At 46.6% G+C, this 14,100-nt stretch overlaps 1 protein-coding gene across 1 annotated transcript in view; it reads right to left on the reverse strand.

Annotated features, from left to right (window-relative positions):
- Positions 1–219: 219 nt before the first annotated feature.
- Positions 220–14,100, reverse strand: part of LOC126513228 (alpha-1,6-mannosylglycoprotein 6-beta-N-acetylglucosaminyltransferase A) — a 182,350-nt gene continuing 168,469 nt past the window's right edge. Inside the window, exon 11 of the mRNA XM_050161490.1 lies at positions 220–422. Coding sequence (XP_050017447.1) covers positions 220–422 — 203 coding nt within the window. The remainder of the gene's footprint in view (positions 423–14,100) is intronic.

Below are 14,100 nucleotides of genomic sequence, written 5' to 3' on the forward strand. Positions count from 1 at the left end.
GTCTTCCTGCACTTAACCCACCAAGCATCTCCCTAGTCCACTTTTCACATCTAACATGCAAAGAGGTAAAAGGTTGGGGTACTGATGCTGTAAGGAGGGACAAGCAACCCAGGCACAGTTAGGACACCAGCCTGCTAGAGGAACTGAACACTTGTGCACTTCTGTTTGTGTCTAGTGGACGACGCAAGCCTCGGGTGCTTGGCTTGATTACTCCCCGGATCAAAGCAAAATTAAATTACCTCCCAAGCTTCCGTTCAGAGAGCTCGACACGCAGGCAGGCTGACTCACCTTCCAGAAACTATCCACTTTGCCATAGACAAGGGACTGGTTCTGCCTTTTGATCTCGTTAATGTGGTGGATGTCACTGGAGTTCAGGTGCTGCTCGACCACGAAGCCCAGAAAGCTGTTGTCTGGGGTGTGAGCTGATGTAGAAAGCAAAAGACAGGGCTGTGAACATTCAGCAGGCACAGATCAGCGGTTGCATTACAGACTCAATACAGGCCGTCTAACCCACTCATACTGCTTGTACTTAATCAGTTTATGCCTCACCCGGGAGCTCAATCAGCTATGATTCCAGCTGGGTTTGCCATCTAGTTTGGGTAAATCAGAATCAAGCAGCATAATCCGCAATTTCACCTCCTCCGTGGGGTTTTCTCTGATAATACATACACAGGGGCTGAGGAGATGGCTGAGTGGGGAACGGCAGCACAGCTTCGTCTGGGAGTCCCAGATTCAGCCAGAGACTGTGGAGGGCTGCAGCTAAGCCTAGCAACTCAAGTTTGATCAGGCTGAGGCGGCTCAGAGAGAAGGCACTGGCCATGCAAGCATGAGCACCTAGGCTCTATCATAGGTGCATGCAGAGAAAAGGCTGGGGGTTGGGATGCACGTCTATAATCCCAGCATTGACAGGGAGTCAGGTGGATCCCAGTGCCTGGATGGCCAGCCTGTCTAGCAGAAAAGGGTAAACTCAAGGTTCACTGAGAGACTTTGTCTCAAAACAGACAGACAGATGGACAAAGAGATAAATACTAACATGGAAGTTATTTAAAGAAGATATTAAACATCGACCTCTGACCTATACACACAAACACAGTATAGTATATACAGCCATGTACTACTGTATCACGGTCAAACATGGATTGTGCCATGAAAGTCACAGCTTGAAGATATCCTAAGCTGCTTTGGCTTGGTAAGTACATGCGAGGCTGCCTGCGCAACAGCCACACACTGGCTGTCAGTGAGCCCTAGGGAGCTCCCTTCCTCTGCGTCCCCAGTGCTGTGGTTTCCTGTGTGTGTCAAGATGCCTGGCTTCTTATGTCAGTTCTGGTAACTGAAATCAGGTTCTCCTGTGGTTATCATCTTATCAACAGGAGCCATCTCTGCCCTCTGTGATTTCCAAGTATGTGCCACCAAGCGGGGCGATCTGATCAGAAGACAATTCTCTCTTGATTAAACAGGACCCGCACCAACTCTACCTCCCACCCCGTTCAGATAAATTTCTACTTGTCAGGAGATGGCTCAGCAAAGGCCACACATGGCTGATATGAAATGAAGCAACCATTGCTCAGTCTGACCCAAATAAAACAGCGATAAATAACACAAAGACAAATGCCCCAGTAGTTGAGATGGGTCATTTGGTACATGCCAGACACTGCAGGTTCAGACAAGCCCATTCGCCTTTGGGTACTTAATGTCAGGGGAAGTCATCTTGCTACCTTTGCTCTGGGTTTCTAGGAGCCAATGAAAGCTTTGCCAGATACAAAGTCAGTTCAGAAGTTCTGCGTTGGGGAAGGGCACATACACGCACAAAGCCAGAGTTCAGGTGTCTTGTTCATACAATTTCCACCTTATTATTTTTTAAACATTTTTTAATGTGTTTAGGCATGTGCCCGCATGAGGCCAGAAGAGGGCGTTGGATCCCCAGAAATGGGGCTATAGGAGGTTGTATTGGAACTAGCAGAGGAGTGAGCTCCTGACCACAGAGCAATCTCTTTAGCCCCTCCATCTTCAACAGTGTCTTTCAATGAACTGTGAGGTCACTGCTTTGGCTAGGCTGGCTGAACAAGGTGCTCCAGCCACCTGCCTGTCTCTACCTCCCCAAGCCTGGGACTTTGAGTGCTGCCACAGCCAGCATTTTTATGTGGGTGCCCAGGATAACTGGGCCACTTCTCCAGAAACCTTCCCTACCATCTGGGGTGGCCTGCTAGGAAGGAGACACCCCAGGTCTGTTGTCACCTTTCTGAGGGAGGATGGGGGAAGAGGGGCGAGGATGCAAAGGAGATGTGGAGATGCACAGGCTACATAAACACTGCCATGTCATCAGCCAGTCTCCAGGGGAGGGAGGAGAGAGCAGGGCTGTGATGGGGAGTTGTGCTTGGCCAAGCCAATCTGTTCCCTCATTTCTGTGTTTTTGAACCAGTGCCCAGAGGCAAGGGCCATGGCTACAGTTAGCTGAAGAGTAAATTACTGAATAAATTCTATGGCCAACAGGAGACAAAGCAGGGGCTGTCTGCTGCTGTTTTTCTTTTTCCTCCTTTTGCAGGGGCACAGAGGGAGGGCTCTAGAGCAGGAAAGGAGGGACTGGGAGACAGCCTGTGCATAGGAAGCATCCTTAAGGCAGTCCCTTGTTATGCTAAAAGGCCAAGATTGGGATCTGGGGCTCTAGACTTTAAGATGGCAGTTTTGAACTGTTATTTTCAGGAAACTGTGGTAGTGACTAACACTCTATTCTTGACATGTTTGTTTTTGTGATTCCGTTCGTCTAAGCCCCCATATGGGCACTTACAGAAAAAATGACTATCTAAAATATTTAGTGGATCTTATTATATGTCATGTTATCTAAAATGTAGCAAAAATAAGATTTAAAATTGCCAAAAGAAGAAAAAATGCACATGTGTAATTTGTGTCAAAGATTTTTTTTTTTCCAGTTTATAGCATGAATGGTGAAACAAAGGGGGAAGAAAAAGTGTATTCTTTTTCCTTGAGGCCGGGTCTCATGTAGCCCAGGCTGGCCTCAAACTCCCTATATAGTCAAGGATGGCCTTAAACTTCTGCTCCTCATGTCTCCACCTCCCCAGTGCTAGGATCACAGGCAATCGCCACTACAGCTGGCTTATGTGGGACTGGGGGTGGACTCCAGAGAGTCCAGCCTGTCAGGCAAGCACACCAACTGAGCCACGCCCCCACCTATTCTTCTCCTGCTGTGCTGTGATTGTACTTTGGTCCTAAATCAACTTTGAGGCTGTCTGAAAAACACATCACATAGAGAAGTTTCCCCCTGAAATTTCGTCCACATTTTAAATTCCTAGCCTCACTGTGAGAGTAACTGGAGGAGCGGCACTTGTCCCCTGGTGGCATTCCACGTACAGACACACAGCCAGAACACACGCCTGACCTTCCATGTCTCTGGTCTAGGTAACACAACTCGTCACCAGACCCTGAGTGTCTTCACTATGAGGGCATAAGACTTCCCTTCCCACCAGTAGGTGATTCTACGAGCTTCAGTCCCCACGTGGCCAACTACAGAGCAGCTGTGTGCATCCAGACTTCTACGGAGAGAACCCCAACCTAAACCAAAGCACTCTTCACTTTGCTTATAAGGAATCCAATGCTAGAGATGTGCATGATGATACCAAAAACCTTTCGTCATCTAGAGAAAGTCATCTTGAGAAAACGCTCAGTGGTTAAGAGCACTTGTTGCTCTTCCAGAAGACCCACATTTGGTCCCTGTGTCTCCATGTCTGGCAGCTCACCTGAAACTCTAACTCCCAGGAGGACTGCATGCCTCTGGCCTCTGCCGGCACCTGTACGTTTCTCCCTCAAACCACACATGCACACACAAATTTTTAAAAAATGACTTTTCATCTTGTTCTAACCTCAACCCGAAGGTTCTCCTTTGCGTTGCCTATGACGCAAACAGACATCAACTGTGGTCAGAGGGCATGAGGGCGAATGTTTGCATTTCAGGGTAAATCAATGGACTCCCATGATAACGGAGTCTCAGGGAATGCTGCACTTTCTGTAATCAGTCCATCTCAGAAGAGAAACAAGTGGGATGCCTACAGACACCACCCCGATATCTGAGTTCTCTTTACTTTCCCAGTCTTGTCCCAAGCCTGTGTGATGGCAAAGACTGCCAACTAGAAGGGAGCTACAACCACCTACCAGACCAGCCTCCAGGCAGGTCTGTGAGGGAGTTTCTAGATTGGGTAAGTTGAGGAGGGAAGACCCACCCTAAATGTGGATGGCACTGTTCCAGGGAGGGGGTCTAGGACTCAATAAAGAGGGGAAAGCGAGCTGAGCATCAGCCATCAGCGTCAGCTCTCTCTGCTTCCTGACTGTGGATGTCCTGTGACCAGCCACCTCACCCTCCTGCTGCCACGCCTTGATGGACTGTATCCCTACACACACACACACACACACACACACACACACACACACACACACACTGTGAGCCCAGACAAACCCTTCTTCCCTTAAATTTCTTTTGTCAAGTATTTTGCCACAGAAACAAGAAAAATGATGCACAGAGAAAATGATAGCAACTGTTTCATTTTATCTCCACAAGAATTCTAATGATGTAGATGCAGGGAGACCTATGGCCAGGAGGGGCAGTCCTGGGGTTCAGAGCCAGAACCGCCTTTTGCAATTCTACAGATAGCGTCATAGTATAAATACTTCATTTCCTGTACCCTGTGAATAACGGCAGTAAACCATGCCTTCAGGGCAAAAGCATGTTCTACTATAGTCTAGAATGCACATAAAAAGACAGAAGTGCACGCACACTCTACAATTATACACGGATGAACTGTATCACTGCAATTCTGCCAGGTGTATTTGTGGCTACAACTTTTTTGTTTGTTTGTTTTACTTGAGATGTGGTCTCATGTAGCCCAGGTTAGCCTTGAACTCACTATGAAGCTGAGGATGACTTTGAACTTCTGATGCTCCTGCCTCCACCTTTGGAGTGCTGGGATGGCAGGAGTCTACCACCATGCCCAGTTTACGTTGTACTGGGAGGACCCAGGGCTTCCTGCATGCTATTCAAGCACTCTGCCGATGGAGCTACATCCCAGCCCCTCCTGTCTTTTTAAAATATGAGTTCTTAGTAAATGAAACTGACTTTGCTTTCAATTGCACAAATCTCCAAGGCCCATTTCTCTCCTGGTAAGTCTTTTAAATGTCTCTAAGAATTTTGAGTTAAACACACAATACGCATTCCCAAAGCCATAACCCCAAGAGCAAGCCTGGGCTGCCTCCTCAGCCCTCACAGACAGTTAGTCACTAGGTCCCAGGGGTGTGAACTTCTCAAGACTCCCAACTACCTCTCTCCTCTCTACCTTTAAGAGCTCAGGCCACATCGATATTTGCCTATAAACACATTTTCCTTTCCCCTAAATAGAAATGCTTTAATTGTTTTTCCTGTTATAACTGATACATGTCCTCAGGGTAAAATTCTTTTTCTTTAGTAACAACAGAGAAAGATATAAAGAAGAAAGTTATTTACGAGCTTATCACATAAAAATACCCTCATCGGTGGGCTTTCTTCACCCTCTTGTTCATCCTATGGACACTTTTTCAGCTTCAAACTAAAATGGATCCTGCTACATTTACTCTGGTTATGTGTGTGTGTGTGGCCACACATACTCATGTTTTGTAACTATATATGCATATATGTGCAGGTAACCAAGCATATGTGTGCATGTGTGCATGTGTGTTTGTATGTACACCAGAGGATGGATGCCCTTGGCTATCATTTCTCGGGTTGCAGGTACACTTATAAAAAGATATATTTATTATTTTCATGTACATGAGTGTTTGTCTCCACAAATACAGGCAGCACATGCATTTCTGGTCCCCTCTGAAGAAGGAAGAGATTGTCAGAGCCCCTAGCATAGGAGTTACAGGCAGTTGTGAGCCATCATTTGGGTGTTGAGAACTAAACCTGGTTCCTCTGCAAGAGCAGGAAGTGTTTTTAACTTCTGAGCCACCTCCCCAGCTCTCAATTTGTTTTCTGAGAGAAGGTCTCTGAGAGTTCACCAAGTGGGGTAGCCTCACTGGCCAGCAAGCGCCAGGGCCTTCCAGCCTCTGCTTCCCCAGCCTGGGATTACAAATGCACATCACCTTGTGACCCCACCCTAACCCCGACAGAGTTTCTCGGTGTAGCCCTGGCTGTCCAGGAACTCACACTATAGATCAGGCTGGCTCCAAACTCAGAGTTCACCTGCTTCTGCCTCCTGAGTGCAGGGGATCAAAGGTGTGTACCGCCACCACTGCCAGGCTTTGTGTGTCATTTTAACTCAGGCCCTTATGCTTATAAAGCAAGCACTTAACCAGCTGAGCCATTTCGCCAGCCCATAACCTGGATTTAAAAAGCTGCACATAGACAGTGGCTATATTTTTCAAATTTTACCAAAGCTGATGTTCTTAAATGGTTATGATGCTCGGTTTGTTGAGAGAGGAGGCTGGGCACAGACGAGGGAAACAGTGATGTGCAGTGGAGCCGAAAGCACAAATGTCTGAGATGTCCATAGAGGCACACCTGAGTGAACTGTAAGTGTCAAAAAGCACTTTAGGAGGGAATGAACTTGAGAACAGAGCCCCTCCTGAAGGCTGATCCGCAGAGGAAGCTCTGACTTGCAGGTCCCTAAAGGAGCAAAAGCCTTTTAACTTAAAGACTAAAAAGGCTGTTTGCATGGAAAATGGCCCCTCTGATTGTCCTTGGAGTAAAACTGTGCTCTGAAGTGCCCATCTTCAGTGAGAACTGACAGGCTCGCAAGGAGAGAGAAGCAGCTTGCTGTCTTCCTACGGTTTCCATAATCCATGAAATCTTCTAAAATCAGGCAGGCCCTGTGCTCAACAGCAGAAGGCAAATACAGTCCTGACGCCCTGCCTCGATGACCACAGAGGGGTGGCTCTAGGTAGCCAATAGAGTAAGTCCTTTGTCATTTTTTTAAATCAATAACTCAAGTAAAATTTTATCCTTCTCAAAGATCTCTGATGTAGTTTGATAGCTGAGAGATTTTATCAATTTAAAAAGACAACCTCACTAAACAAATTTTAGTACAACTTCTTAACATGTTCTAAATAAAGGGTGTTTAAAGATACACAATGCAAGTTATTAATGTGTGTACCTGCAAGTTATAAAGGTCTGAGGACAAAGTCAAGTTATCAAGTTTCTCCTTCACACTGTCTTTCATAGTCTTAACGATACTTTTCATTGTGTAAAAACATCTGTGACAGTCATTCTGACATAAATATGCTGCTGTTTATACAATGTATGTGTCTAAAACTTATGTTTTCACAAACTCAAAAATTCTTGTGAGTTCAGGGAATCGAATTGAAGGATTTGCCTTAAACAGGTCAGAACAATTTCCTGGTCCTGAAATTTTTTTTTCTTCCTAAACTTAACTTTGTCCTGCTCTAGCAATACCTTGCCAGGTCCAAGAGACACCAGACACTTCCACACCACAGATCCAAGATGGGAGTAAAGCAACCAGCTACCCCAGGGTGTGACCAGCACCCAGCTTTCTCAGGCCCTCCAAGAAAGACTTAGACACCAACAAACAAGCAGGAAGAAGTCTTGAGAATCTGCCATCCCAATCACCTCAACCTGCCATGTCTAATTCCCTGCCTTTGTATTATAAGAGAAAGACAGGAACATTGTAATCTGCTGGCCTGGCCTGTCACCTGGGTACCCTGTCCCTTTAAGAGACAAGCCCTGCCTACTCCCGAGATCCTGACTAGGCAAGCAGATCTCCTGGCTTGCTCGCTAGCGCACACGCGCGCTCTCGCGCTCTCTCTCTCTCTCTCTCTCTCTCTCTCTCTCTCTCTGTCAGCCCTTCTCCCCTTCCTTGCTTTTCCCCTTCCCCTACCCCTCCACAACCCACTAAATAAACTCTAAATCCAAGCTCTCTCTGCATGGCATATCTGTCTGTCTCTCACTCACCAAGGCGACTCACTGCTAGCCTTGGGTCACCCCGTTTTATAAATGATAACACCCAGTTCTGAACCATTTCCTACCCTTCCCTGATTTGTTGCACAAGCCAAAAACTGAGCAGATATTACCCTTTGATTTTACGTAAACTCACTCAACAGATAATGCCTACCATGCACTAAGTTCCATCAATGAACAAAATAGGTTAACCTCCAAGCTTTGCAAAACCCAGATGACAGGAAGGGAAAAGAAACAAAGGAAGAGGATAAATGCTGGGAGATCAACAGTTAGGGAGGAAATGAGGCACGCAGGGGTGGGGAGAAAAGGATCTGCCCTTCCAAATGGGATCAGGGCACTTTTCACTGAAGGGTCAGCTGAGTTACAGATACAGCTGTGGTGGTGGAGCCAAACCCGGGGAAAATGTTCCAGAAAATGTAACAGCTGCTGCAAAGGTTCTGGGGTTGAAGTGTGTCCGACATAGCTGGAAAAAAAACATGAGGGAGGCCAGAGGGAAGTAAGGCAGAACTTTATCAGGAGGGGAAGGAAGTCTATCCTGTCGCTGGAGGCATCTAGGATGCTGGAGTGGTTCACATCTAAGTCACTGCAGTGACTCAATAAACAAACAATAAATCGTGCTTCTGATTTCATTCAGGGCACAAGGAAGGGCTCTGAGGCAGGGGTGGCAACTACAGAGCTGAGGAGTGACTTCAAAGGCTCTCACGATGTTCATAGGCTATGAAGGTCAGATCTGAGCTGAAGCTTGCCTGGAGAAGGGTGGAGCAGTCTCAGCGTTGCAGTCATTGCTACCTTAAGTCATATTCTCCAGGGAAAGATGGGGATTCAATTAGATAAAATGATCTTTCCACCCTGGCCACATCTTCACAGGAACCAGATGGAACCGTGAATGACAGGGTGAGGAGCTAATTAGAGCTTTCCAAACAGGAATGAGAAACAGCTCAAGTAATCAGCTCCGGGATTCTCTCTTTCTTAGATGGCTCCGTCAAATACCTTCTTCACTTCACTCTGTGTGGGTGATTTTTACATTGTTTCAGAGGTATAACACACCTTGCTTGAGACTGAGAAGCAAGAAAAGTGACTGCCTTCGGGAGTTTATAGCAAGTAAATTCATAATAGACAAAAGACTGGCTAACACTGAAACAAGGCCTAGATGGAGAACGAATCCAGACACCTAGAGACGGGGCCAGTCTAAGAGACAACAAAACAACCCCCAAAACACAGAACACAAAATGGATATTTAAATAGGTTCTTGACTAGTACTGGAAATATGCATAATGTTGAAGCTTGAAAAGAAATGTGGTTTATGAAGTAGAGAAAAGTTATGAGCAGGGCTGAGAAGACAGCTTAGCGGATAAAGAACATAATTGCCAGGCCATATTCCAGGACCCTCTGCAAATGGTAAGTGGAGAGATCCTGCCTCAGTGAGCAAGGGAGAGAGCATCTGAAGAGAACTCCTGATTTGGGGGTAGCCAGGCTGTGGTGCACGCCTTCAATCCCAGCACTCAGGAGACAGAGGCAGATCTCTGGGAGTTCAAGCCTAGCCTGGTCTACAGAGTACGTTCCAGGATACCCAGAGTTAGAAACCCTGTCTTAAAAAACCAAAAAAAAAAAAAAAAAAATTGGGGGGTGGAGAGATGACTCAATGGTTAAGAGCACTGGCTGCTTTTCCAGAAGACCTGGCTTCAATTCCCAGCACCCACATGGCAGCTCACAACTGTTCCAGGGGATCTGACACCCTCACACAGACATACATATGGGCAAAACACCAATGTACATAAAATACAAATAAATAAATTAAAAAAAAAACAAAAAAGAAATAAAAAACATCTTGGGCCTCCATATGCTGTGTATACACGTGTTTGTCCCCCCACATGTGAACATATACACACACAGGCAAAATGAAAAATAATGAAATACAAAATTTTAGTGTGAATAACTAAAAATACAAAATATAAAAATATACATGGGGAAAATACGGTGATGATTTCAGTGTCGGTTCTGTTGCTGTGACCAAACATCCTGAGCAAAAGCAGCATGGGGAGGAAAGGGTTTATTGGCTCTACACTCATAGCCCATCACTCAGGGACTGAAGCAATGAATTCCATCCCATCCGCTCAAGGCAGCGTTTTCTCTACTCCAGCCCAGGAAACAGCTCTAACCTGGGGAGATGAGGGGTGGCCACTGAGCCCAAGGCTGAGAATACTTCACTACAAAGTCAGGATGTGAGCCCACAGACAAGAGGGGGAAGGCACCCCAAGCTCTGCGGAGAAGAAGAGCTGGTTCTGGAGACAGCTTGGAAACCAACAAGCATGAATACAGCATCTGAGGGGAAATCTGTGGACAGGAGGAAGGACACACTCATCAGCATCTTTGACCCACAACAAGCTATCACCAGAGCTGGAGAAAGAGCCAATTGAGGAGAACACTTGTAGAAAAAGCACAAGGACCTGAGTTCAATTCCCAGCATCCATCGGGTGGGAGAAAAGACCAGGTATGGTTGTACACCCTTGAAATCCCAGAATGGGGGAGGCAGAGACAGGTGGATCCCTGAAGCTTGCTGACCAGCCAGCGTAGCAAAACTAGTGAGTACCAAACATTAAAAAAAAAAAAAAAGTAATGATTAAGAAAGACATCCCATGTCAGGTTCTGGCCTCAACATATGCAGACACACTGTCACATACACACAAATCCACAAAGCCATCACGCGTAGATTTAACCCAGGAGCCTCAGTGATATCCAGTCAGGCCACCTGTTCACCCTGGCAATCACTTCAGGGAATCAGGCATAGCACGTAACTGTAGACCCCAAAATGCCCAGCTACCAGAAGACTACACAAAGACGTCATCCCACAGCGCAAGCCTGCAATTTGGAGCAAAACAAGGAACCGTGCGGCTTTTAGACATGTAGAAACTTCACCATCAGAATAAGCTAGGTTAGGCATAGCAGAATTTGTCAATAAGCGGTGTTCCATGAATAATCAATAAGTAAGTAACTACTCTGCTGGCCTGGCCTACTTCATTTCATATCTCCCAAAGACAGCGGTCCCACGTGTGCGCTTCTCTCCTCCCAAGTTGGACTCTCTGTACTGCATTCATACCCAAACACTGTATCTCCCAAGACAGTTGGCCTTGAAGTCTCAATTCTATGCCTACAAATCTAATTCTACTTCTGTAGTCTCTTTTCGGTTGTTGTTGTGGCCAGCGGCATACAACAATCTCGGTCCACAAGGGTCTCAGTGCATTCCCAACATTGGTGCATCTTTATGTTACTAAATACTGCTTAAATGAAACATTAGTAAATTTGTCATGTTAAAACCAACCAAAACTGGATGGTGTAGGGATTTAGCTCAGTGGTAGAGTGCTTGCCTAGCAAGTATATGACCCTGGGTTTGGTCCTCAGGTCTAGGAAAAAAATACAAAAAAATTAAAAGGGAGGAATGGGGATATAACCCTGTGGGTAGAGTACTTGCCTCATCTGCATGAAGGCTTGAGTTTCATCCCCAGGGCTGTATGAACTGGGTATGGTGGCTCATGCCTGTAATACCTGTAGCCCTAAAGTGGAAATGGTGGATCAGGAGTTCAAGGTCATCCTTGGCTACACAGCGAGATCAAGGCTACCCTTTTCTTAGCGTTCAAAGAAACAGTCTTCAACTATAGATTGTCAGAACAGACACAGCTGCCCAGCAATCTGGTCTTGTCACGTGGGGAGGGAGGGAACCTCTTGACAAGAGTATTAGAGGTCACTGAAGGCAGGGTCTGTTGTCTATTGCGAAGCCCCCAGCCTCAGCCTGCTTTGACATGATGAATGTCTCACAAGGCCATTTCCTAACTTCCTTCCATATTTCTTGTGCTGAAGATAGCGCTGGCCGAGGAGAGTTCTCCATAACCTTGCTACCTGATCAGTTTTAGCAGTGGCTGATGATCGCTGGACCTGCCATCTCATCAGGGGTTTGAAGATGCTCACTCCCTAATCCTTCATTCTGCCTGCATTTGCAGCTCTGCTCTCCCTATTATGAACAGTTTCTTATCATCAACCATTTGATTATCTTCGAACATAATTTGTGCTAGAAAGGCAGGAAGATCAAAGCCGGGCTCTTCCCCCTTCATTATTCAGAGGAATGAGATGGTATCCTAGCAACTTGCAAAGGTGACCCACTACATTTTCTTGCTTGGCATATCATCATATCTGGGCTCATCAACTGCCTTTTTTTTTAAAGGCAGGGTCTGAGGTATCTCATGCTAGCCTTGAGCTGACTGTGCAGCCGAATGATTCTGACCATGTCATCCTTCTGCTCACACCTCCCGAGGGGCAGGGATTACAGGTGTGCACCCGCCTGCCCAGCGAACCCAGGGAATTGTGCATACGAGCCAAGCATCCACTGACTGAGCTCCACCCCCAGCCCTACTGGTTACCTTTCATTTGTTTGGTTTTAATTCACTGATGCCTGTTCTTTTGATGCTATTTGGGGGATCTTATTAACTGCTGATACCCCGCCCCCCACCCGTGGTCCTTCCTGTCTCCCTCGCCTTCTCTACCTCACATCTGCAACCTGACTTATCCTAGGAGGAAGCTCTGTTGAATGGAAGAAAGTGTTTGGAGAAAGCTGGTTTTCAAAGAAAGGCTTGCATACTCATGACCCCCATCAGGGGCTGGCTGAACTTTTTTCAAAGTACAGAATTGAAACATTTAATTTGTCTGTGTGGTGGGCTGTGTGGTGTATGTGTGGCAGTGGTTTTGTGTGTGTGTGTGTGTGTGTGTGTGTGTGTGTGTGTGTGTGTGCGCGTGTGTATGGAAGTCAGGAGAGGACCTGCAATGCCTTTCCTCAGGTACCATAGCTAACCTGGCCGGCGCCAGCAAGGCCCTAGAATGCACTTTTCTCTGCCTCCCCAGCACTGGGATTACAGCCCTTTGCTAACATCCCAGTTTTCTACTTGTGTTATGGGGATCGAACTCTGGTCTTCAGGCTTGTATGGCAAATACTTTACCAACAGTCATCTCCCAGCCCAGTGTTTCCTTTTTATGAGTTCACTAATATCCTTTCCAAACTGAAGCTCACCCGAGGTCTTTACATCAATGCTGTAAATATGTCTTTCTTGTGTACAGATATCTCGGCTCTTCCACGTTCCTCTAACCGCCTCAAATAACCATGTAAACATTTCCTGCTACACTGTTTGCTTCCAGTGTCGTGGGTGGTTGATAATGTTTTGCTCTGTGGGTTGTTTTCTTAAAAGGCATTCAACCGTGTCAACTTTCCCTCTGCTTTCTGCTGAATCCAGGAACCGTATCCCTCTCCCAGGTGAAGAGAAAGCACTTTCTGCATCTGGCTTTCATTACATTTTAAACAGAGAACTTCTTTCACCGGAAGGGACTCCTACTTCTGAAAGCCTCCACCGGCCGAATTGAAGCAGGCTTGCAGGGTGCTGAATCCCAGTCTTCTACAGGAGAGCACGGCATCTCCTCTCCGGGGTGGGACACAAGCTACTGCTGGCATGACTGCCAGGACGAAGGCACTCGTTTACCTCACTTGTCCCAGCACAGGTCTCAGCTCAGTTTATTGGCCCGCAGTTCTTCTCAGGCTCAGAATTTCGTAGCAAAGTCACACCCCAGACAGATTCCAATCATGCCTTGCCATGCTGACAGCCATCTGTTACCTGGTGTGCCAAATATTAGTTTGTTCCCTGAACTGTGCCCCTGGGACAGGTGGCAATAACAGGACGATATAACTCCAATAATAATAATGTCTATCATACACACAGCATGCTCTCACCAAACTCTCTGGGCTCAAAGAACATTTGAACAGGTAATTCTCACCCCCCCCTCTCTCCTCTGCCCCCTCTCTCTCCCTCTCTGCATGTGTGTGTGAGCATGTGTATTTGTGTCTCTCTGTTTGTGGTATGTGTGTGTGTGCGCGCGCATGCACGCACACATACATGTAGAGGTCAGGGGACAATCTCTGACATCATTCCTTAGGTACCATGCACTATGTTTTTTGAGACCCTGTAAGCAAGGATGATTGCCCAGTGTCCTTCCAGGGTTCATCTATCTCCTCTTCTCCCACCCTGGGATTACAAGTGCACACCATCACACCATTAGAAATCCAACTCAGGTCTTCATGAGCACTCTAGCAACTGAGCCATCTTCTCGGT

Source organism: Alexandromys fortis, unplaced genomic scaffold (genome assembly GCF_014885135.2).
Source record: "Alexandromys fortis isolate MF-2015 unplaced genomic scaffold, M_Fortis_MF-2015_v1.1 scaffold_109, whole genome shotgun sequence".
Lineage (NCBI taxonomy): Eukaryota > Metazoa > Chordata > Mammalia > Rodentia > Cricetidae > Alexandromys > Alexandromys fortis.